Below are 25,005 nucleotides of genomic sequence, written 5' to 3'. Positions count from 1 at the left end.
CCCATTACTTAAAATTAATGTATACCCACCGCAGAGGGTCTACCTGCTTGGAGTTTGCCCTTAATACCTCAGGAAGTAAACTCAAGAAGTCAACTGACTTAGGACAGCAGAATTGATCTGCCCCCAGTCCTGTATTTCTGCAACAGTGCTGCAGTCTGTTTCATTACAGCAGAAAATTAAACTTTGTGTTTTGGTGAGGCTATGTACTGAATCACAAAGACACAGCAATTTAAAGGGGTTTTTATTGTATTGCACAAAATATCTATGCAATCCATGTAGATACTGCATGAAAGGATCCACATTTCCCAAAACATTGGCTGTTGCAGCACACATGACAAGCATTGTGAATAACCAGTGCCTTCTTCAGAAATTAAAATAATCGGTTGCAAGTTTAAGCATGTTGTGGCATAAATGAAGAAAAAAAAAAGTAAGGAGTATTAACATATATTTCTTTCCAAGCACACAAATATACAATTTTCAGAAGAGCACCAATAATGCCAAGCAACTATTTTGATGAGATACTGTATGTGTAGGCTCTGCAGTATAAAGCCAATATGCACACAGAAAATATATTCCAGCTTTCAAAATAATTTAACCATATCATCTTGCATGTGTCACCTGTTTACAACATATCATTTCATATACAATGTCAGGCCCAAGCCTCAACTTGTGTAAATTTGTGCATACTCATTTAAGCAGCTGAGACTCTGGACCAGGTGTTCAAGCTGAAAAAGCCTTCAAATTGCTCACATCTGAATACAGAGCGGTAGTATAACACGAAGAGAATAGCTACAGTGAAGGTATAACAGAAATTTTACTATGGAAAATGAAGAAAAACACTATCAAACCCTCAAATACAAGGTTCTAGAAAGAGGCCTACATGTAAAGTGATGTTGTAATAATTTATAAAGTGAATAATCAATATCAGTCTCCTTTCTGACAATTAAGAGAGTCTCATTTATTCAGAAGCCCGTAGAAGTGAACTAACCAAATGTCACCATCAGTATCATCCTCAAACTCTGTTTCTTAAGTTTCTGATAATTAATACTGGTACTTAAAAACATTTTACATTTGCTGAAAACCATTATTAAAATTTACCTTCCTGCTAAGAGAATTTAGTGTAATAAAAATCATGAAAAACAATAGGTAAAAAAATAGTATTTTAAGAATATTTTTAGAAAACCCGTCAAACAACTGCAAATACAGCTGATTTTTTAAGTGTCTACTTTTGAACTATGTTTTTCGTTTGGTTGGTTTTGTTTAAGTGAATCACTTGTAAAGAAGCAAGAGAGTACCAGTTCTAAGATTTATTCTTGTCCATTACATTGAGGACCTCATCCAAAAGTGAAGGTCCCAAGTCAAGTTGTAATGAGAGAAGAGAGCCTGCAAGATCTGAAAGGGACTCTTCTGACTTAGTCTTTGTCTTGGTTAGTTCACATGAAAGTTGGCTGTCATCAAATAAATCAGCTGTTTGCCAATCAGTGCATCGTTCAGAACAGCTGGATGAGTGACTGTCTCTACCATTAGTAAAATGTGAAGAACCACTGTTTTCCTCCCATATGTCACCTTTGTATGTTTCTCCATCCTCCATCTGTTTACTTTTCTCCTGCAATTTTTCTTCTATTACTGGCTCACAACTAAGTCTAGGATTTCTTGATGACCTGATGGATTCTTGCTTTGAATTAAATGTCACTGGTGACAACAAAGGCAACATAAGGGCTTGGGAACCCCCAATGGCAGGAAGAGAAATGGCATTTTTGAGCACTGGTGATGGAGTTTCTGTAAACATGGATTCAGAAGTGCTGTTTGCCCTTAAGAATTCATTGTGGCCACCAGACTGGCTAAGTCTGGCTTCTCCTTCATTTCCAGGCAATAGTTCATACTTGCCCTGCAAAAAGGAGATGTCTCCAAAAACATCATGTTGTCCCTCTTTTCCAATGTGTATGGTGTGACGAAAATCTCCAAGTGGTGGACTGATCATATCAGGAGATAAGATATCCCTTAGTTTGAATTTCTTCCCTTTCTTATTGTTAGCAGCTTTCAAGTAGATGGGGGTCTTGGCTGGCATCTTGCTTGTAGCTTCCGTGAGAAGTTATTAAAAAAAAAAAATTGAAGGAGAGGGGATGGAGAAGCTTCTTACAAAGTCAGTTATTCTTGGGAGACTTTCAGCATTATCAACATTACATCATTGTCTTGAAACACTTGTGCACATGAAGCTTTCTTTTGTGGCAAAGAACTGCGGGATATGTGATGTATTTGGCTATCTCTCACAGCAGATCTTTCAATGGAGAGCACAAGTTTCAGGTCAGCTAGCAATCAAATGCCCTGCTACTTCCAGAACTTCCAAAACCTGCATGGGATACAAAATCAAGTTATCATTCATTTATTTTTCATGTTTCATTCAGTCTCATTTTTATGACAAAAGAAAAAATCAGTAATGGTGGTGACAGTTCCAGCCTGCAGATTAGCTTTATGATGTTGCTTCCCTTCATTAAGCAGGATAAAAGAGTTTAGATTAACAAGAGCTACCTAACCTTTCTCTGACTTCATAGCTGGTTTTGAAGTCAGAGTTTCTCAGACACAGTTGCTGAGCACAGTTCATTTGATAAACATCACTATCTCAAATCTTTCTTCTCCTTATTCTAGCAGTCAAAATGCTGACCTTAAGAGAGCACATGCAGAAGCATATGTACAACATTCTATAAAATCAAGAATTTGGTAGACCCAGGAAGACTGATAGAGACATTCTGGAAACAGCTTTGGAAACAGAGCAGACCATCAAGCATTAGAGAACTCCAGATACCTCCATTTAGTGCTGTAACTCTCACAAAAGGTAACAAATAATATTTCTGATAATTATGCCCATTTAAAAGGATAGTCTTAGATACTTGAAAAACTGCTAGTCCAGGTCTTTACATCTATAGTTAGAAACATCCAAATGTTGATGTCTTAGAAGAAGCTGATTCTTGTGACTACAATCTTTAGAGTACAAGAACTATTCATAACAATTAGTTACAGACTAGCTCATGACTTACGTAGGCTACGAGGCTATGGTGACTCAGACTGGCTCTTGGCAACTGAATGAAACAAAACTATTTGGTTTGCAAACCAAATAGTGCTATTAGAACATGGCCTCAGAAAAGCCTGATACAGCAGTCGACAGGGGCTAACAGGCTACTGGTTCAACAAGTTATGGAAAAACACTCTTCATTAATGTTTTAATGGTGTAATTCTTCCTTACAGTACCAGTTCCTGACTTTTGAGCAATCTTGGAATAAATGCTTTTTTCTCCTGGACATTGCTGTAATTTCCCCTATTAAGTCCATAGACTACTAGAACATCACAAGTCACTCCTCCTCATCTGAATACTTGGCCATAAATCCCTCACTCTGTTCACTGCTATCCTCACTCCGTAAAGGAGCTTGCAGTTTTTGCACAAGAAATACTGTTGTATGTACTAAGTGAAGGGAAACTGCCTAAAACAAGGGCTACTTTTGCTGCCTTTTATCCATGTCCCAGCAGATACTTTTCTTCATCAAATTAAGCCAGGAAGAGTGACCAGTTTTAACAATTTGCACTGTATGGCCATACAGCTAGAATGTCAGGAAGCATTTAAGCATTTTCACAAATCCTTTAACCTGAGTACTTAGTTCCTGTAGTAGGGTACTTAACTGTACATCAGAAGGGGAGCTGGCAATCTAACCAGGTGTCCTGGTTTGAGCAGTAGCAGTCATTTTTCTCCTTCTTGGTAGCTGGTGCACAGCTGTGATTTGACTTTCGGGCTGGGAATGGTTGCTGATAGCAAGTATGTTTTGAGTTACTGCTCAAATGTTTGGTTTTGTCCAAGGCCTTTTCTGAGCTCATGCTCTGCCAGGGAGGAGGGGAGGCTGGGAGGAAGGAGAGGCAGGACACCTGACCCAGGCTAGCCAAAGAGGTATTCCATACCATAGCACGAGATACCCAGGATGTAACTGGGAGAGACCCGGAAGGGCTGGAGCTCGGGGGGGATGGAGGAGGTATCGGTTGGTGCTTGGTCGGGCAGGGTGGGGTGAGTTATGGGTCGGTGGCTGGTGAGGTGTTGTATTCTCTTCACTTGTTATTGGCTTTATCATTATTATTTGTAGTAGTAATGGTAGTAGTGATTTGTGTTATGCCTTAGTTATTAAACTGTGCTTATCTCAATCCATGGGGGCTACATTCTTTGGATTCTCCTTCCTAACTCTCCGTGAGTTGGGGGAGCAAGGTGGGGGAGTTAGTGAACGAGCTGTGCAGACTTGGTTTAAACCGCAACACCAGGTTAAGTATTCTGGGGTTTTTTGGTTTCCGTCAGATATCCAGTGCACTTCTGATATCACTGAAAAGCCTTTCTAGCAAAAATACAAAGATACGAAAGCTATCACACAAAATAAGCTCCACATTCAAGATGCTACAAGAACTTTTTATGTTTTTAAGCTCAATTTGGAAAATACAGTTGATTGCATCAATCAGTAAGAAGCACTTCAAAGCTTCCTTCTACACATCAAAATGTTAATCCATTAGGATCTACAGGATACTAGGAGATTCACATTACATAACAAAACTCAACCAACTTAACTCCACCTCAGTCCTGTAAGATAAAAAAGTCAGTCATAAATAAGATCTCTGCTTGTGTCACATGCCATAGGAACAGAATTAATTAGTAAACTCAGTTACCTTTCAGTTTTAAGCCAAGAAATTTATTGCATTGTTTTTTCTCCCTATCATTCTACACAAGCTACCATTCAGCTAAACAAAGTATCCTCAACTCTAGAAAAGAGCTATACTTAACAAACAAAGCTGAACCATGAGGTTGTTTTATGTTTACCTGGTAAACTCAGCCCTACATACTTCCCAGGAATAAAGCTGAATTCCCTCTATTTCTAATTCCTCATTCTGTCAGATCTTTTAATTACTAATCAGTGGCAATGCAGTGTCAGTGTTGTCCAAAGTCGTGCTTGTTGGTCACTAGTTTAAAAACAAGAAAAATCCTAGTTTATTCAAGGCTTTCATAGCTTCCACCAGTTTGGTTATGTATCAAAAATCAGTATCACCAAACTCCACAAGGAGATTTCAAAGAAACCTGAAGGACATGATGAAACATGTGAACATCAAAAAACATTTTAAAAAAAGTGTAAATTGACATTTATTAGAAATAATACGGTTCAGCACATAAGAAGAGCACTGTATTTAACTCAAAGCTCGGGGTGTGTGAGAAGAATGCAAAAAACCCCAAACAGAGCAAACTTTAGGGCATCCAGACCTCCTTTAGTTCTTGCACTATAAGACAGCCCCAGTAAGGGGCACTGTAAAACCACACTACTTCAGATGATACTGCAAGAGACTCCAATGTCAAGAATTATAATCCCTCCGTGTATAGCAGTCCCTTCTGATTGGAAGGCCCTGCCTTCCATTTGGCAAGTGCAAGAGGCTTTACATTTGAAGAGAACTTTCACAATTACATGCTTCCTGCAAGCATGGTTTTCTCTGCTGAAAACAAAGGCTACCCTTGCTGCAGATTTCACTAGCCAACCTACTGAGAATATGCAAATCACACCTTGTAAATAAACTATAAGGGTTCCCTACTCAATGAGCAGGTTTTCCATGTACAGCATAATATAGGCTTCAGAGCAACTGTACTTCGTTTCTGTATACCTATCCTTCTTGTCAACTACTGTCCAAAAGAGTACAAATTTTAAGCTACTTTGAGCAGCTGAAATGTATCACAGGTCTGGAAATATTCACTTAGCCTAAAATACTGTTGTTACTCATGTTTTATTTACAATTAAGGAAGAACCTATATCAATAGTAACATGTGGGGTTTCAAAAAAGTTCTTTTAGTAAGAAGGAAAAAAAGAATAAATCCGACTTTGGCAAATGAAGAAAAGCTTAATGAGACTAGGCCTCCAGCTCAATTCCTGAAATGCTAAAATTGATTAATCCACAAAACTTTCACAAAAACCTTGCATACTCCCTGAATTCAGGGAGATTTAGTGAAATCACCAGTACACGTTGGCTAAGAGAATGGACAGAACATACTCCAATCCCGATACGAGGCCACACATTAAAGTTCACCTTGTCTTAAAATGAGACCTTTTTCTGATCTTGCTGCTAAAAAGGTCTGTTTTAACTAATTTCAACTCAGTAAATGCATAGCCAAACTGGCAGGCTAAACGAGAAAACATCAGAAAACCAAACATAGAACTCACGTTCCACAGTCCTAGCCTGCCAGCCTGAGCAGAAGACCTTAATTTAAGAGGAAAAACAACATGAAAGGATTCCTATTCCAGTTGAAGAGATGTTCTTCTCCTTACAAGATCCAAGCCTGAGCCAAACCAGAGAAACTTCAGCCCAGTGAAAATTCAGTTGTTGTAACTGTTGTTCATTTTCATTCCTATCACTTCACACCCTCATAAAAAAAGTGCTTTGTTTGGTAACAAAGACTAATATTTTCAGAGGCACTTCTCAACCCATCTTGTGGACCTTCTGTCCACTCAGCAATCATCACCTTCCACGCAGCTCAAAGTTTTCCATGGATGCCTTAGTTTATTCCACAGTCTGTTTTAAAAGGACAGACTACCAGCAAATATCCCAACAACTGAGCTTACAAAGACAAAAAAAGGGTCAAGGTGCAAAATTTAACTTGTGCACAAATCCCAAAGAGACCTGGATACCTAAGCAGTGTCCTATGCAAAGAAACAGAAGAAAAGTCTATTTCCACAAGACAGGACCAGAAGCAAGCATATGCTGTGGAAAGCCGGTGGGCTTTCTACTGGACAATCCCTTGCACAGGCTCTGCTTCACACACCACTGGCTAGAAACACGTGAAATTGACAGAAACCCATTTCCAAAGCATCATTAAAAATAACATTGAATTAGCTTGTGGAGCAAGTCACTAGGAGAAAACAGTCTTTACATTTAAATATCCAAATAAGAATACAGTTAACATAGCAAAAGACAAACTATGCACTAGGCTGCTGCAACTTCTCTACACAATGAAATACCTGCAAGCATAGAATTAGGCTTTAGGGGTTCATTTTACATATCAGCTACCAGTAGCTTTCAGCAGCACAATCAGACTATTGAGAACATCTTTGTCAATGCTGTTACTTTCATTATGCCTGAAACAGCAGCAGTGTAAACCACATTCTCATTGTTTTTGTAACAGAGGCCTGAACTCATGCCATCACAATTCCTGAATGCTGGTAAAACAAATTCCTAGTACAACCAAGTCTTCAGGTACATGAAAAGCAGCAGATGATGCACCACACAGCTTACCTCTCATGTTCCTGTGGGCTTAGGTGTCTGTATCAACTGGCAGCCTCTGAAAATGAGAGACCACAAGTTTACCTGCTTCTAGACCAGGCCATCAGCAAGCCTCTGCTTATACAGCCACCACCTTCTGAGTAGTTTTAACCAAATCAGGTACTAACATTCTCCAGATTGCTCATCTAAATTTACCTTGTTTATAAGAGGACCAGCCTTTGAATTCATCTGTATTAATGTCAACTTCCCTGATCAGATTAGAAGTCCTCACCCCTTTGTTTCACCCTTCATCAAAGAGTTTGCACCTTTCTGATTAAAGCCACAGATTTAACTACTTTATAAAAACAATCAGGCTAGTTGCACTTCAGTTCAACTAGTTTTCTTACACTGCACTCAACCTACTTTCCTAGATCAAATCTAACCTCTTTTATACCACTGTCACGTACACCTTTTAGAAAGTGAAGGGGAAAAAAAAAATCCCAGTCCTTCCCACTGCTACAGAAACACAGGTCAGGAGTGGACCCTATGATGCGGTTCATTAATTTCACCATCACCCTGCAAAGACCTAGATGCCTTCTGCTAGTAATGGAAGATGTTAGTCCAGCCTCCTTAAAATTCCCCTACAGGTGCAGACTGCACACATTAATTTACTTCACAGAGGCTAATCATCAGAACAAATGCACCTGAAGTCTCCCCTGCTCCAATCTGTGCCTTGATGAATACATACATTATCTTATGCATTCTATATTTCCTTTCATGCTCTCCTTCTTCAGATAAAACAACACAAATATTTCAACACAGGTAGTGTTTTCTGGAGCTGAGACAGCTTCCCCCAACCTCCTTTTCTAGTCTTCCTCACCTCAAATCTTTAAACACATCCAAAAGCAAATACAATATTCAAGTGGAGAACTCAATTTCTCTTAATAGTGTCTGCACTTTTCTTCTAGCGTCACAGCTATGTTGGCTTATGTTTAGATGTGGTCCACTAAAAACCTAGCTCCTTTAGTGAGGAACTGTGTCTAGCCAGTTATTCTACATCTTGGTCTTGACTAGGCCCCTGTAGCAATGTCTACATACTCACTGCATTCTATTAATTTCAAACAATTCAGATGATTAGGGATTGCTTGGAATTCTAATCTTGGCCTCTACAGCATACAAGTTTAGCGTCATCTGTGGATGTAATAAGCATACATGCGAAGCATTCATAAAAATATTGTGTAGTAACAGAGATGGAAGATAGCCTTGCAGAGTTTCACCTGATCTACCTTTCCAGATTAATAGTGGTGAAATACTCCAATGTAGTACTTGAAGCAGCTAGAATTCTTGAAACAATTGTCTGCTCAAGGATAAGGAAAAGTGAATATGCTCTGTAATACAGATACATTGATGAATTACAAGGAAGGCTTGTAAAACTTCAGCTATATAGTAGGTAGGGAGAAACTGATTTTTTTAAGCATAGGAATTAATTCATTATCAATCACCTTTGCAAGAGAAAATATAAGAAAAATCATGTAAGGTTACATTTTCATCTCCCTTGGTATAAACATTTTTTCTCGAAGACAAATAGTGCACTAGCTGTGAGCAGTCCACCTGAAGAAGAGTTAATCATCAGTAAATATAAGCACAGGCAGGTACAAGCTGCTTAGAGTGTCTTTCTCTCCAGCTATCTTCCATTTCTCCAGCAACCTCCTATTTTCCCCCCCAAACCTTAGTTCATAAATAAAAACAAGTTCCCAGAATGATTTTTAACTATTGATCCTTTAAGTCTTGCCATTTTTCCCTGCATAGTACCCTTTCAAATGGATCAAGCCAGAGTAAGTCACTTTAACCAAGGAACACCTTCAACTTTAAGCCACTAAAGTACTTATGTGTTATATTGAAACAACTGAGGTGTTTACCTGTTTAACGGTTTTCATTGTAGCTTCTAAGAAAAAGAAATAAAGCAAAGCCAACCAGGTTTGGAAAATCAACAACAACAAAAAAATCCTTTTCACAGTTCACTGTATCCTTCAAACAGCTGTTTGAAACACAGCAGGAAGGAGATGCTGAAGTTATCTGCTGTCTGAGAAATTGGCCCCAGTCTCCAGTTATTATTTTGTTCAGTCTCAGACTAAGATTACAAAAGCCCTTCATCAACCAATAACCCTTATCCCTGTTAAAGGTACTTGAAAACCAAACACGTTGTTTCTCAGTCATCCTTTTTGATCGAAGTGAACAGGGGGAATTCCTCATGTAGTGATGGTGGGGAAGTCATTTTAAGCCTTCAAAAACACCTATCTCCTTTGAACCCTCTCCAATTTTCCAACATCCTTTTCAGAGCAGATCAGAATTAGTGATAACATTTCAATATCATTCTCCCTAACACCATATACAAAGATAAAAATCACTTCTTCCTATCATTGCTGCCTTGTTTATAAACAAGGTCATATTTCTGCTTTTATCCTTCCCATCTTACAATAGGAATTTTCCTGAATTTACAGGATAGCATTATATTGCAAACCATTGAAGAGTTCTTGTGCAGGTATAACAAAAAGAAGTTCTCCAAGCAGAATAGACTATATATTAGAAATTTGTTATCACTGCCATTTCTTGGTTCAGAGTGGGCATCTGCATTCTATTTTTCAGGATGAATATATACGTATATCCATTTAATCAATAAATTTTCCCAGCACAGGCATTGGTGGTGCTTGTATTACACTGTTTGGCCAGTAAGACTCTATTGCTTACAAGGCAGAAACAAACGAAAAAAAAAGAGCCTTTTCAAGCTATCACTCTCCAGCAAATGAGCTGGATTCATATTCTTCAGGATAAAAAGCAAGGCCATACTACTTCAGAATGAGAAAACATTTTACTTGAACGTGCTCAAGCTGTCAGTTAAATCAGTTGAGAGTTCTTCATCTTCTTCATCAATATACTTCCTCGACAATCTCCATCACCTGCAAATTGTACCACAGCAATTTTACACTTATTCGCAGATTGATCATAAAAATATTGTGAAGCCCCATGCTGTGTACAATGATCTCTGCATTATTTCAATAGAACAACCCTCTTCTTTTGACTCGGAGATTCTAAATGTTTTTAATACATGTCATCTTGACACTGCACATTTTAAAAATCTGTCTGTGATGCAATAAATTCAAATGCCTTATAGAGCCTGTTTTTGCAGTTGTGCTTTTGACCACTCATCATTAGAATAACTTAAATAATTCCCATTTCTTTCATCAAGCAATATTTTTTTTCACTTTCCAACAGGTTTCAACCACAGCTTGCTTTCAGCTTTGAAAAGGTAGCATCTTTACTAGATTAATAAAAACCCCTTTTATTTTCTTCTCTTCTACAGACACAGGAATTTAATGAGCTCAAGCATTGTGTTGTTTGGCACCATGGACTGAAACAGGTTCCTCTTTATTATTTTCTCCTTAGCTTTGTTGGCTGGTACATTCATACACATGGATTTAATACTATATAGTGTAGTTTTATCACTGGCTTTTAAAAACTGGGTAAGTGCAAGACTATGCAGATTTAGACATAGGTACATGTCAGTACAAAGTCTGGGAACTTAACAAATGCAGCAGTGAAAGTGAGGTTATGCTATGTCAGACTGACTGCGCAATGAAACAGCGTCCCACATTTTCTCCTACAAAGACAGTGGACCAGATGAACAAATAGCTGGGGACCATAAACTCATAAGCCACAAGACAGAGAGGCTTAAAAACATGTCCATCAATTCTCTTAGGTGAAAGGAAAACCATTAAAAAATGGTGTGGAGGAAAGCAGTAAATAAACCAACCTATAACCTGACCCTATATGCCACCTAAAAGATTGGGTAACTAACTGCTCTGGTTGAAACCTCACCTGCTGAAGGAGAAGAAAGGAACATGTTTTAGCCAAAGCAGCTGCCTGACCCAGTTCAAAGCATGTTCACCTAAGTGATGATATTGCCATGTGGAAGAACTTGGGAAAATGTGGATTGAGGCAGGCAGTAATTCCCCTTTTGATGTCAGCCAGCACTCATATCAGTTTAAGTGGATTACGAATCCACACCCTTTGTAATTCTGAGCAGGTTAGCATAGATGGCTTTCTCTTTTGACACAGAGGGTGTAGCTCCCCAACCCAGCTCTGCTCTCAAAGCTGCTTTAAGAAGTTCCACCCTAGATTCCTCACCCCTCACTGCTGGTTCCCTGTTCTGCGCTGCAGTTCCTTGTACCCCCATGGGCCTGCAGATCTACAAGCCACATGGCAAACCAGTCACAGCAGCAATTCTCCCCACTGACTCAGTTTACTGTAAAGGCTTACCAACAGCTGCAGTGTGACTGATGGCAGTGATTCAAGAGAGTTCAAGCCCAATATAACTACTGCTGTCAAACAGGCATTCTCTCCTTCCCCCAACTGTGTGCACACACTTGACCCCTTATAAGCCAGTTCAGCACACAGGATTGGGTGAACAGTAACTGGGAAAGGAGTGTAAAACCACAAGACTAGGAGTGAGATTGCTACCTTCACATTCAGCTTGTAATTTGAATTAGCTCAGCCACCTCCTGAAACATCTCTTCTGGCAGAAGGGGTGGGCAATTCTTAAACAACTCTAGCACATGAAAAACTGTCCATCAAATTACATCCAGATTTTATTCACTTCTGATGCAAAAATGACTTGGTAGCTCCACTAGTCTGAGGGTTCCCAACGCTGCTGTCAATTTGATGTTAAGTTTTTCAAACTACAGTTAACATGTTATTATTGCTATTTTTTTCAAGGATCCCTAGCTTAACGTGTCCTTAACTGGTAGCTCCTGAGAAATGGCCATCTAAAATAAAAGCATCTTGCAAGATACCAATTTAAAAAAAAACACAACAACAAAAAAGAACCCCAACCATCATACCCTGAACTCCCCACCTCCAATTCTCAAATACCCTTCATCTATAAGTCAGATATTCTTTATCATCTCCTTGAAACACACAAGTGTCGTAGGCATGATAATCATAGTTCTGTTATTCAATTCTCAGTGTTTCACTTGAAATAAATATTTACCAACTTGAAGTGACAGATAAGCTAGTTTTAAAGCAAACCTGAAGGCCAGAGAGAACCCTCCATATGCAAAGGTTAACAACAAGGTACAGGTACAAAGCTACAGGAAAAACAGAAAGCTACAAGGACTAACTTGTTTTATTACATTTTTAAAAAAAAGCATGAATCCTCTGCTCAACAGAGCAGTTCTGCATCCTTCACAGAACTGAATGGTCATCCAGATGAGATCAATGAGCATGGAGCTGGGGTAGACAGAAAAAGGGAAATTCTTCAATGGATTACAAAAATCTTCAATTAATTTCCTTTTTTTTTTTTTTTTGGTCCAACTCACGCCCTCTTTAAGGAATGGGGATGAAATCATGGAGTATGGTAACAAATTTTGTTATCTATATGCAGTTCAAAGTAGATTGTCAATAAAACTTAGGTAACTGGTTTACCTCCCTTATCTGAAACAAAAGTGAAAAAATAGAAATCATATCTTCACTGTGAGTTTATACTATACTCCTAACAAAACATCTCCACAATTTGAAGGCACCATTAGAGGAGAAGCAAGAATCTGGAGGAATAAGTGACAATTGACTGACATGCCATATTCTGGCTCTGTTCTGCAGTATGTCAACAACACTTGCAACATGCCCCAGCTGATAGGGATGCATCAGCCTGGACAGCAGTGCTGGGGTCCCCACTTCCTCATGAACTCTCTGCCACAGACAGGTTCTGTTAACGTAGGCTGATTGTACCAAGTTGATCAGATTTCTTTTTTCTGGACTATATCAAGTAGCATCAGAGTGTATTCACTCTTGTGCCAACAGTTGTATTTCACATATTGTCCTTAAACCCAAGCACAGTTAATCAGTTTAATTTGAAAGAAATTAATATGCTCAACACTTGTACAGAGGTGTACTGTTTGAATACTCAGTGGCACAGTGGCAATTCAGCACTAAAGCTAGTTTACTGATTAGCAGCTGATGTGTCTTTCAGCCTCTAAACCCCATGTATTTAATTAAACTGTCTGAAATACTGCTGTTTCAAATCCCACTAAAGCTACCTTCTCAGCACTCAGGGTTTTACCTCAGCCAGTGCTCAGCACCTATCTTCCCATTACTGCAGCCATATTTCAAAAGATAAATACATCTCTAAGACACAGCTTAAGCCAAATTATGAGATGACAGCATCTGTATATAGAGACTGGATCTCAAGCCGGCATGTGCAGACAACATGACAATAATTAAATGGGTCAGGGAAACACGCTTTATCCAATGAACCCAAACAGACCTAATGTACTGCAAGTCAAGTCCTGTCCTTTGCAGCTTTCTGCAAAAGCAGTCTGCAGACATTCATGTTCTCTCTTCACTCTACAGGAGCTCTTGCTTAGAACTTTTGCCTTGAGACAGTAAGAGAACATAAAGTCCTCTGTTTAAAGGTCAATATTTCAAAGTGCTCCAAAACGGACATTCTGTTTTCAGAAGTAGCATCAAGGGAGAGCATATTGGCGGCAAAAAGAAAACTTCTAGTAGGCAGTCTCATTAGGGTAATGTAATCATGACTCATGCTCCTCACCCATTTCCTGACTGGGGCTGTGCATGATCAAAAGAAAACCAGCCACAGTAATGCTGCCACTTGTTAATGTCAGCTAGTCTGAAAGGATTACAGACTACCAGAAAACAAACTCATTGCAGAGTATCGTATTTAAAGCCTGGCATATATTGACACTGACAAATACCCTGGTGTAATACCGTACTCAACCAAAACAACAACTTGCCTTTGTTGTGAGAAACAAGCTCCAACTTTCTATGGTAAGTTCCTGTACCTGAACAAACCCTCTTGCACATCTTAAAACACTAAATCCTTGGTGTGTGTTGGGAGAGGAAGGGCATTAGGGTTAGCCAATTGCTAGTTAGTATCTGAAGAAATACAAGCTACATGGCCATTTGGAAGAGGACCATGGCAAACCCGGGCTGCTACAAAACAACTACTGCCTTCCCAGAAAGACTGTAAAAGAAAACACACACAAACCAAAGCGTGAACTAGGCCTAAGCGGCTGTCACCTTATAAGAAAGGCACTGCAAGAGACAGTTTCTCTCTCAGTGTTCATTCCCATCAGCCAGCACAAGTGAAGCGTGCGCATAATGATGGCAAATTGATGTTTATTTGTATAAAGAGTTCTTCAGCAGAAAACAAATTTCACATCTTTGTTGGGACGTTGGTCACACTTAATTTGTTCCAAAACACACATTAAGGAAAACCCCAAAATTAATCAGACATTTCAACAGAAACTAGGCTAGATGTTGGGTAATACATGACAACACCTTTCTACACCTCTCTGAAGGCCTCAGGCCAAATAGAATGACTTAGGTTGGAAAGACCTTTAAACGTCATCACAGCCAACTCTTCTCCCTCTCTCCTATCTCAGCAGCACAGCCCTACATTCGCAGGTCCCTTTTGCTCCCTCTTTACAGATGCAACTAACTGCTAAACACGCTCCTCAGCAAGAATCACTGTTTTTCATATCCTGTTTCAGACAAAGGATCTCTCTCCCTTTGATCTCCTGAAGTTGACCATTAAATGTATAATCCATTGCCAAATCCATTGTCCACAGAATTAAGACTGATCAGCAGTGGCACTCCACCCCCAGGTTGTTGTGGACACCTACACCAGGCGTCTGAATACCAAATTCAACCCAAATTTATGTCAGCCTGGCTTTTTAGTAATGCCTCATCTTATTACATAGAAATCTCAGACATTTTGCCCCTCACATGACACAGAGTACTTGGAGACAGGTAAGAGAAGCAGCCACCTGCACAAGGCAAAAGTTACATTTAGGTCTGACTAAACCAACACCAGCTAAAAATACTGACCCTGCATTTTATCTAAGTTGCACTAATACTTCAGAGTTGAGAGAAGCTAGCTCTGAAACAAAGCACACGTATACCAAGGCCTTACATTGCATTATGCACTTGTTGCTGAACTGCTACAACTCTGCTTGATCATCACACATCTTATTTATACAGCTGTAACAGCACAGAAATGAGATGCAGCAATTCCTTTGGCATGGATGCACCTCCATCTTGACCAAGAATAAGCTCCTGCCACATACTGCAAATTGTTCTGGTATGGGAGACAGTGGCATGCAGGCAGAAAAATCAAAGAACAGAACTCGGGGACCTGTTTTCCTGTGTAAAGGGCACATTTATTTACTTAATCCTTTAATAAGGATTAAGCAAGTTAAGATGAACTTCTGCTTTTACAGAAGGCTATTTAAAGCAAATGTCTAATAGCTCTTGCAAGCTCCAGGGAGTCAGAATTCAAGTCATGGGAAGAGTGATGTGTTGTTAGTGTGGTTTACCATGCTTCAGAAACTTAAGGTGACCCACTGCAGGGTACAGGACAGACAGCTGCAGTGTGACAAGAAACTGCTCAAACACTAGGGAATATCCACCTACCCCACCCAAAATGAAACAAAAACCCCCAACAACAAAAAAACACAACAACTATGAAAAAACAAACCAACCAACCAACAACAACAACAAAAAAACCCCACCACCCACACAAAACCAACCCACAAACAAACCACCAACTCAGCAAACAAAACTAATGTAAGGATAACCAGAATCCAAGCCACAACTAAGTGGCCAGGTATGCTTGATCTTCATGTGGGCAAGTAGAGCAAAACCTGAGATCAATTTCCTTGTTCTGAGTGCAGATCCAAACCATATTCAGGAAAAAAAAGAAATCTCCCATATAATACTGTAACAATGCAACATGATTGCATTAATTTAAGGCACAGCACAGTGCCCTCTTCTCTTGTGAAAGTCCATAATGCTTCTTTTAGCAGAGATAACTTCTGTAGAATCACAGGCAAGCAACACACTTTAGTTCGTCAAATTACAGAAGAGCACATGGCCAAAGAGGGAGTACACTCAAGAAATTTAAGAGGGAACTTGCATCTGAGGAGGGCAGCAACATCTCAGTGTTGCTGCTTCAGTACTGGACAGGACAAAATGGTTGGAAAATGTAGAGCCTCTTGCACAAACTCTCTGGGTATGGTTCACATGTAAAGGAATAAAAATATCATAACCAAAATATTCTTAAACAAGTCCCAGAAAAACACATGTAGCTTGTAGAACAATATTACCAAATTGACATTCCTTCTTTTTCTGTATATTGTGGGTGCTACCTGGGTTCAGCAGACATATCCTACTGAAGCAGCAGAGAAGCATACTTGGGCTCCAAGGAAGGAGCCCAAAGAAATCCTTACTGGAGGAAATCATTACATTTTCCACCAACAGCTACAAAGACCCATGTTAGAAATAGTTCACCAACACCCTTATTGCTGTAGTTTTATGCTTCTTAAGTTAAGCCACATCTCTTGGGGAAAGTGGGATTTTATCGTTAAATTCTCAGGACACAGAACACTAAAAATGACCTATCCTACTATAATTCAAATTAAATATATATTTTCTTAAACAAAAATCCCACCACAGGCACTGCTGTTAAGCTCTTGCCATTCCTGAAAAGACCATAACCCAATCACTTTAGAGCACAGAAGTGGGAAGGCAGAGGTAATTTAGCATGGGAAGAAAGGCCCCAAAAACAATAAAGAAAATTTGCACGTGATCAGTAAACCAAAACTCTCCAAACACAACACATTAGCAGCTTGCAGTAGAACAGTTAACTTTTAATAGTCACCAGGTTAGTAGCTGCTGCTGAAGGAAGTTCACACCTCCCATAGTCAGTGTTTCAAACTGTTTGAAACAAAACAGAAGTTTCACCCACGGTGTCTACATAGGCTTAAAGAGAATCACATCTTAAAGGGAAATCTCAATTTTAAAACCAAAAATATTGTGAATACCTGAAAAATCCAGAGTGACCTTTCATCTGCCTTGCATATGGCCATCGCATTCCCCATGACTTACTATCCAGCAAGATGAACAGAGTGCTGCTTCAGAACTTGATTAAGCCTAACAAATAATGAAACTCCCTTCACACCTCTTGCCAGTAATTTTTCTTATGCAGGAGAAGATACAGATTTTTTTTTCTTACATGTTTTTCCAGACACTGAAATGTTCTTTTAGGCATTCCATTAAAAGGCTGTCAGTTACTAAGTACCTGGAAATAGCCATTTGCTCCTTGGTCAAGCAAGAAGGAAACAAAATTAACATGTTGACACACCCTAGCAGTTGACAGCTACTGATGACACTTCTCCCATAGCTTAAAAAGCAACCAAGATTAATGTTTGTGTCAGTCACTTTTGGAGTCACATAGTCCATCTCTCTCTCTCTCTCCCTCCCTCCCTCCAGTGGTTAAATCGGTGCAATTACTGGACACTGTAACTACTGAGAATCGGATCAGGACTCTTGCTTTACCAAACAGATGGTAACAGAACTGGTACATCTGCAATAGAGGGATAGGTTTGTACAGCACCTCTTCTGCCCAGTACATCCACTCAAAACCAAAAGAATATTCCTGCATGGGATATTAGAAGAGATAAATTATGATTTCTTATATACCAGTTTAATATGCCTGATTTCTCTCCGTTTGTATGACATAAAAGGCAGTGTCACTCCCACGTTATACTGATGTTACAAACAGAAGTTGAAGCTTTTTTTTTTTTCCCCATGTGCTTCCTAGAACTTGTGTGAGCTTTCTGCTCAACAGAAGGACTTTTAACCTGTATTGCCAGCAGGGTACTTTTAAACTTTTTGCCTTTAATTAATCAATTTCAGTTGGAGAATTAGCCTAACAAGACCTATGTTACAAGACTGGGAATCAGAGGGAGGAGTGGAAATTTAACAGGTAGATAACAAAAACTAAGAGTGATCTTGATTATCTGTGTACTGGATTTGGCTGGGATAAAGTTTTCTTTCCAGTAGCTGGTACAGTGCTGTATTTTAGATTTAGGTTCAGAATAATAGGGATAACACCCCAATGTTTCAGTTGTTGCCAAGTAGGGTTTACCCTAAGTCAAGGACCTTTCAGCTTCACACTACCCCACCAGTGAGAAGGACAGAGGGCACAAGAAGCTGGGAGACACAGCCAGGACAGCTGTCCCCAGCTGGCCAAAGGGATATTCCATACCCTAAAACATCATGCTCAATACATAAACTAGGGGGAAAGCTGGCCTGGCACAACTGCTCAGAACTGGCTGGGCATTGGTCAGCGCGTGGTGAGCAATTGCATTGTGCATCACTTATTTTGTATGTTTTAATTCTTTTATCACTATTATTTTCACTTCCTTTCCTGTCCTATTAAACCATCTTCATCTCAACCCACAAATTTTCACCTTTTCTTCCCAATTCTCTCCCCCATCCTACAGGGTGTGTTGTGTTTAGTTACCTGCCCAGTTAAACCACAATAAGGAGATATCTGCATATCAGCAAGCTACTCTGGCTACTATTTAACTCAATTAATGCATCCAAGATTAAAATTTGAGACTAAATCACATAGACCTCACTTCTAAGACATAAGACTGTTCTCAGAAACAGCTGAACCTCATCCTCTTGTGCTGTAGTCACAAGGGATTACTGCAATTCCCTCCTGCACAAGAAGGTACTGACAAGGGAAAATGAAGGACCAGTTATTCTGTATTTGGCCACCACCATGTCCAGTCCTAGTAGCCACAATTCTGGGAAGATGCCACTAAACAAAAGGCTTCAGAAGAACCATAAGACTGATCCTATCACTTATGTTTGCTAGACTGAAGGTAGACAAAGCAAGATAAAGAAACAAAATGTACCAGAAAGAACAACTTACCAATGCCTGTTGTGGGTTCTCTGTTATTTGTGTTTTTATTAAAAATAAAAAAAAAAAACCCAAAACCTAAAAACTGTCCATTGCCCAATTCAAACAATTCAGGCAGAGCCAGGAATCATACCAATACAGAACTGGGCAGGATTCAAGAAAGGCCTACAGCTTGTCACAGATAGGTTCACAATGGTCTGTTCTAGCTTTTATCATTCAATATATATAAACAGTATTTTCCCCTAAATACATGACATTTCTCCAAAGAATTAAAGATTTTGAAAAGCATTTTTATCTAGGCAAAGTCTAAATTTTTAGAGTCTTTCTGCCCAAAGATTGTGTTTTCTTGGTCATCAAGATGATCATGAAGGGTGAAAGGGCAAATCTCCTGGAATGTATCAAAATAGAGCTCTTATCCAAACTGTTGTGTTTGGAAGGTTCTTGACTTTCAGCACAAAATAGAAAAAAAAAAAAGTAGATATCTATGTTTGACAGTGCTTCAAATCTTGCATTGGAGAACTGAATAAATTCTTTCCTGTCAAGTTGCTATGAGCAGTTTGAGATCTGAAAGCTTTACAAGCTGTTTCTTATCTGACGCTGTGGAAGCAGAAGGGCACACAATTCACAGCAACCTAGCCTATTCACAATAAAACCTAAACATTTTAGAGTACAACTTTCTAACAAGGGTATCTGAAACATGACTGAGCAGAATCCAGTGTCCAATTTCAGATACTCAATATTGAAGAAAAGCACATTGGAAAAAAACAAACAAACAAAAAAAAAAGATATGTGGCTTCATTCACTTTTACTTAATAGAAATTGAGATAGTTCTTTGACAATACTCTATAATTTCTTTTCAAGCCACATCTCCTACATATTGTTACTGCTGTAAAACTTGACTTTGGCACTACATTTGCACTTTGAGGATATTAACCCAAGAACTGCAAACTCTGAAATTCAGAAAGTCCAGTGACTACTGACAGCTACCTCACCAGATGGATTGAAAGAACACACTGAATCAGAGTACCTGAAGAATTACCTGGTACTATTTCAGACAAGGATCTCCAGTTTACAGACACACAGACAGCTGCTGCTACTTCTGCGGAAGATACCACACTGTTTACTATAGAGAGAATACACATAATTTCTTAGATAATGCCTTTTTAACATGTCCATCTACCCTTCAGATGTCTTGGAAGCTTCTGTTCTAAGGCTAATTTTCCGAGTTTTATAAACATCAAACTGCCATTTAAGCCAACATTTTCTACCCTTAATCTGCAGCAATCTGTAAATGTTTGTGTATTGGGAGGATTAGAAAGAGGTGGGAGAATTTTAACTGAGGCTCTTAAAACTGTTTCTCTAATGAGACAAAACAAAATTACATATTTCTACTCTCTTGCTCTAACGTAATGTCCTTTACTCCTATGCATACAGCACCCATCAAAATCCACAGCCTTGCTAAAACATTCTGGCACTGTTGTACTTTTAAAGCTAGTCCTGACATTCAAACTTGGATCTAGGACTGTGTCTTTTCCTGTCACTGTGAATTACCAGGACAGTTAATTTTAAGGTATTATATTATTTTTGCAAGATTCAGTAGCTTAGTGTCTGCCAGTGAAAGGCTTCCAAAATCCCATCTCCATTAAAAATACCACCCCTTCTGCTCACATTGCTCTGTCTCACAAACAACCCAGTAAGAAGGAATAACCATCAGCCCAAATCCAGAGAAAGAACAGAACCTCTGCATAAGAACTAGCTGTGTGGAACCAGAAGGACAATGGGAGAAGGGATTGATGCAAGGATGCATGGGAGAAAGACATGTAAAAAGGCTTGATGCAGGAAAATTAACTGGAATTTAGCAACAGGAGTTAATATCATGTTTAGATCACTCATTTGGGCATTGAAGCCTGCTTCTTATAGATTCTTTGGGTTTATGCAGATTATATCTTCATATTTTCAGAGATCACTTAAATACATTTAAAGATTTACATTTCAATGGAAATACTGTTCTTACCAAAGGCAGTGTCACAAAGTTTACAACTTCTCTGTAGTTGCTTCATTAGATGCTACTCCTGTATCTTCCTTCTATATGGCTGTCAGAGTGTATCCCAGCAATCCAACTGTTACACAATGACACAAAATAACTTATTTGTAATGTATATTCCTCTGCCAAAGCAGGGACACCCTTATAGTCTCAAGGTAAAATAACTACTGCAGCTAAAAGTGGAATTAATTCTCAGACAAAAATCTAAAACCTGTCTGCAGTATTAACTGCTTGACTGTTCAGCACTTCAATTTGGAGAGGCAGGTTTTATTTTTGCCCTCACAAATTCCTTTAGGATCTCCTACAGATGCCTAACCTACTTGAGCTCTTGCTATTGTAACTTTTCTTCTTTGGGACTAGAAATATGTATTTTTAAGAAAGCTGTACAGCCCACTGCCATAAAATGGATGGTTTTGTTGGTTTTGCTGTTGACCTTCGTAGATCTTATCTAAAAGACTCTGGAGGCTGAGATGGGTATTCATCAAGCCTGAGGGTGCATACAGACAAAACCAGAAGAACTATACAGCCTCCCTCCCTACTAATATCGTATCATGTAAGTGGGGAAGAACCATACAGCAACAGAGCAGCTGCCATACAAATTATTGGTTTGCTCAGTCCATTATCTTGCTCCTAACAATAGATTTTCTATTCAGTTTCTCTGTATCATTAATTACTTTGCATCTCATTAACAAGGAACAAGTTAGAACAGATACGATAACATTAGCAATCCAATCTTTTCATTTAAGGTTTTCTTCAAACTGATTAGATTTTATAATTTACTTCTAGGCAAGATAACCAAACTGTGCAATGTGTTACTGTAAATTTGTATTATTGTAGCATCAGAAGCCCTAATCACAAGCCAGGTATCTGATATATTAGTAATTATGCAGACATACAATGTCAACAACAAAATCTCATTAAAGACTGTTCTTCCGTTTTTGCATCTTTGGAAGCAGGGAATACTGTTAGCTTTGCAACAGAATTGTAACTGCTGTGAGCATCACCTCCTTTCTATTTCACCTTTCCACTGCAAGGGTTTGGACTGAAGCAAAATAAAATTCTTTATGCCATATACACAGCTTATGTGTGGACACACATTGCTCTATTCTTTACCTCCACATTCTCATCTGGTTTTAAAATCCAAATAGAAAAGACCCCTGGGTACACTGCATTTTACTCACTTGTGAACTGTGGTTAGTCTTCCAAGTTCATCTGCTAGCAAGCAAAGAACCAGCTTAAATTTGACGAAGAGCAGTAATCTTTTCAATCTGGAGCAAGAACATGTGAGCTGCATCTGACATACAGGATAATCAATGGCACTATTCTTCCTTTGCCCCTCTTTCACTCACCATGTAGCTTTCTTACTGTTCATGTCTTCCTTAAACTGAGTTAACCCCTAACATAGATGCATAGGAGCCATGTATCCTTAAAAGGGAAACACCAACGACTGCACAGCTTTTAGTATCACAGAAGCTTTTGCTTTTATTCTTTGTGGTTACAGAAATGTGTACCCTCAAAGCAACAATAAAGGCTTCAGATGACAAGGAGCCTGTAAAATTAAAATTGACGAAGCTATCATTTGAAACCTGAACATTAGGAAGATTGGCCTAGCCATTTTCAAGAGATAAAATTTTTACCAAACCTAAAACTGTACTTTAGTTCTCAAAAGACAGTTTATCAAATAATCCAAAAAAGTGAAGAGTGAAAAGTAGTACTGATGACCATTCCCCAATAGAAATCATCATTAAAAGGAGTGGCAAAACTGCCTGAACAAGATGCTGCCCCGTAATGGTGGTCTGTCACATCGAAGACAGGATATTTATGGCATGTACCTCAATAACAGAAACGGGGAGAGAAAAAACAAACCAGAACACTCACCTAATGCTTCACCACATCTTGGACTTATCTTTGCCTGAGTTTCAGATCTAATTTAACTAATTTCATGAATAAACAGAATTAAAGTAAAACTAAATCAAAGTATACATTGAGCCATATTAACTGAGGCAAAAAAAGAAAAAGGTAACGTTAGAGGTTCTTAGAAAATACTTAAACCTTCCTAGAAATTATGTATGTAAAGACACGCAATTTAGGCTTTATTTAACTAGAACTGGAGATATACACAGAAGGAAGAAAGAATTTAACTTGTTTCTGATTGCAGGATCAATTTAGAAGGTTAGATTTTGTAAGTTGTGGAACGATGAAGAGCATGCAGAAATTGCTCTGGTATCACAAGGATTTTTTTTTTAAGGTTCTAAATTACTTAAGTATTGATTTTGGTAAAATTAAACAGCTTTCTAATGAGAAGAATCCATTAGTGCTGACAGAATCTTAATGATGATAGAAATAAAACACATGAATAAAAAAAAAGCAAAGGAAATTGAGGGAGGGGAGGATCTCCAGCAACACTGGCATCTCAGTCCTGTACATCACTTGGTACTAGTAGGCTACTCAAGCACTAGAAAAAGCAAACAAACAAAAAACTGTCTATGACATGAGCTGACCTAGTTACATACTGGGAGAAAACCATCTTCTGAGAGGTCAGTAAGGAGCTTTACTGGAATAGGAGAAACAAAGGAATTGTTTATCAAAGAAACAAGATCCATCAGAGTCTTCTTCACTAAAGACTTAAGCCTCAAGTCTTGTTTGCCATCTCCATCCTGCCTCTTCTTTGCTTCCTGCTGAAGATTTGAAAAAATATTACTCATACTCTTACAGGTATCAGGGTTTCTCCTTGCGAAGATCATGACAGAGAACTCTGACAACCAGAAAGCTAGTTTCACAACCTCTTTGGAGAAATGTTTCATAGATGCTGACTGTGGTAGCAGCAAAAGCACCTTTGATCTTCCTTGCAGAGCATCACTGAGAATTCTGAACCCCATCATTAGAAATATCATGGGCAGAAGAGTAAGGTTACAGAGTCCAATAATGCAAAATTAGGAAATCTCACGATTATATCGCTTGTGTAACCACCATTTAGTCACTTTACCATCTGCACTACAGTGTTGCCCAGTGCTACAGAAAGGACTATGACAGAGCAGAATCTTCAGCTTTAGCCCAGGACTTCAAACAGATACTCTCTTTTTGCTACTTCTCACTTCATTCACCTCACAGACTGTTTGAGGCAAGAGAGCTATGAGAAATAATGTGACCCTAACACACCTATATATGTATCATTATTTTCTGCAGGCATTTCCCAACTTATGGATACTTGCTTTTGCCAACATAACAGGCTTTAGGTTTTTGGGTTCACTTGACTTTACTGTTGTACTGTACAGACTTTTTAAAAAGTCAACTAAAAAAAAAAACCCAAACCCCACAAAATCTATCTTTTCAGAGTAACAGTTTACTTTTAGTTACTGTTTTCATGGTAGTTTCTAATATTCTAATATGAAAAAAAAAACAAACAAAAACAAACATTCAGAATGAAGCCTTAACACCCGTTTCCTTTGTTTAAAGCACAACATGAATATTCAGAAAAACATAAAATTTTTAGAGCAAACCAGTGAGAACCAGGCTTGAAACATCTGGTATTTGAAAGCAAAGACATGAACAGCTATTTATTTTTAGAACATTCTCTACAGATGATTTAAAAAAAAAAAGCTATCAAATAGATCTAAACAAGTTTGCAGACCTGACTAAGCAAGTCATACCTAGTTTCAGCAACCACAGCTTGTCATCAGCACTTGCATCTCTACAGAAGGTCAGCTGCTGTTTACACATAACCACTGAAAAGTTCACTTAGCTCATTCAGAATGAGCCCCAGCACAATAACTCACTATATCAGCCCATTTATTTTCTTATCTAGCTTGTTCCCTGTTGACCTTTATGACAGAAATCAAAGCAGTATATCAGACCCAGTGAGTCTTCTTCTATTATTTAGAGCAAGTAAACAACATTAACACAGCATTTACATAGT

General features: G+C 38.7%; 1 protein-coding gene across 5 annotated transcripts in view; it reads right to left on the bottom strand.

Annotated features, from left to right (window-relative positions):
• Positions 1-224: 224 nt before the first annotated feature.
• CDC42EP3 (CDC42 effector protein 3) overlaps positions 225-25,005 on the bottom strand; it is a 28,958-nt gene continuing 4,177 nt past the window's right edge. For 3 of the 5 annotated variants that reach the window (XM_034061244.1, XM_005145353.4, XM_031045670.2), the window contains exon 2: positions 225-2,350. In XM_034061244.1, the coding sequence (XP_033917135.1) occupies positions 1,301-2,068 (768 nt within the window). In that variant the 5' untranslated portion in view covers positions 2,069-2,350 and the 3' untranslated portion in view covers positions 225-1,300. Of the gene's footprint in view, positions 2,351-3,672; positions 3,689-21,059; positions 21,079-25,005 lie in introns of those variants that run through there. The other 2 variants (XM_031045671.2, XM_031045672.2) reach the window with 2 other exon arrangements.

This window comes from Melopsittacus undulatus, chromosome 3, assembly GCF_012275295.1.
Source record: "Melopsittacus undulatus isolate bMelUnd1 chromosome 3, bMelUnd1.mat.Z, whole genome shotgun sequence".
NCBI classification, from domain to species: domain Eukaryota; kingdom Metazoa; phylum Chordata; class Aves; order Psittaciformes; family Psittaculidae; genus Melopsittacus; species Melopsittacus undulatus.
The sequence above is the reverse complement of the archived record's forward strand: the minus strand, read 5'-3'. Positions and strand labels throughout refer to the sequence as shown.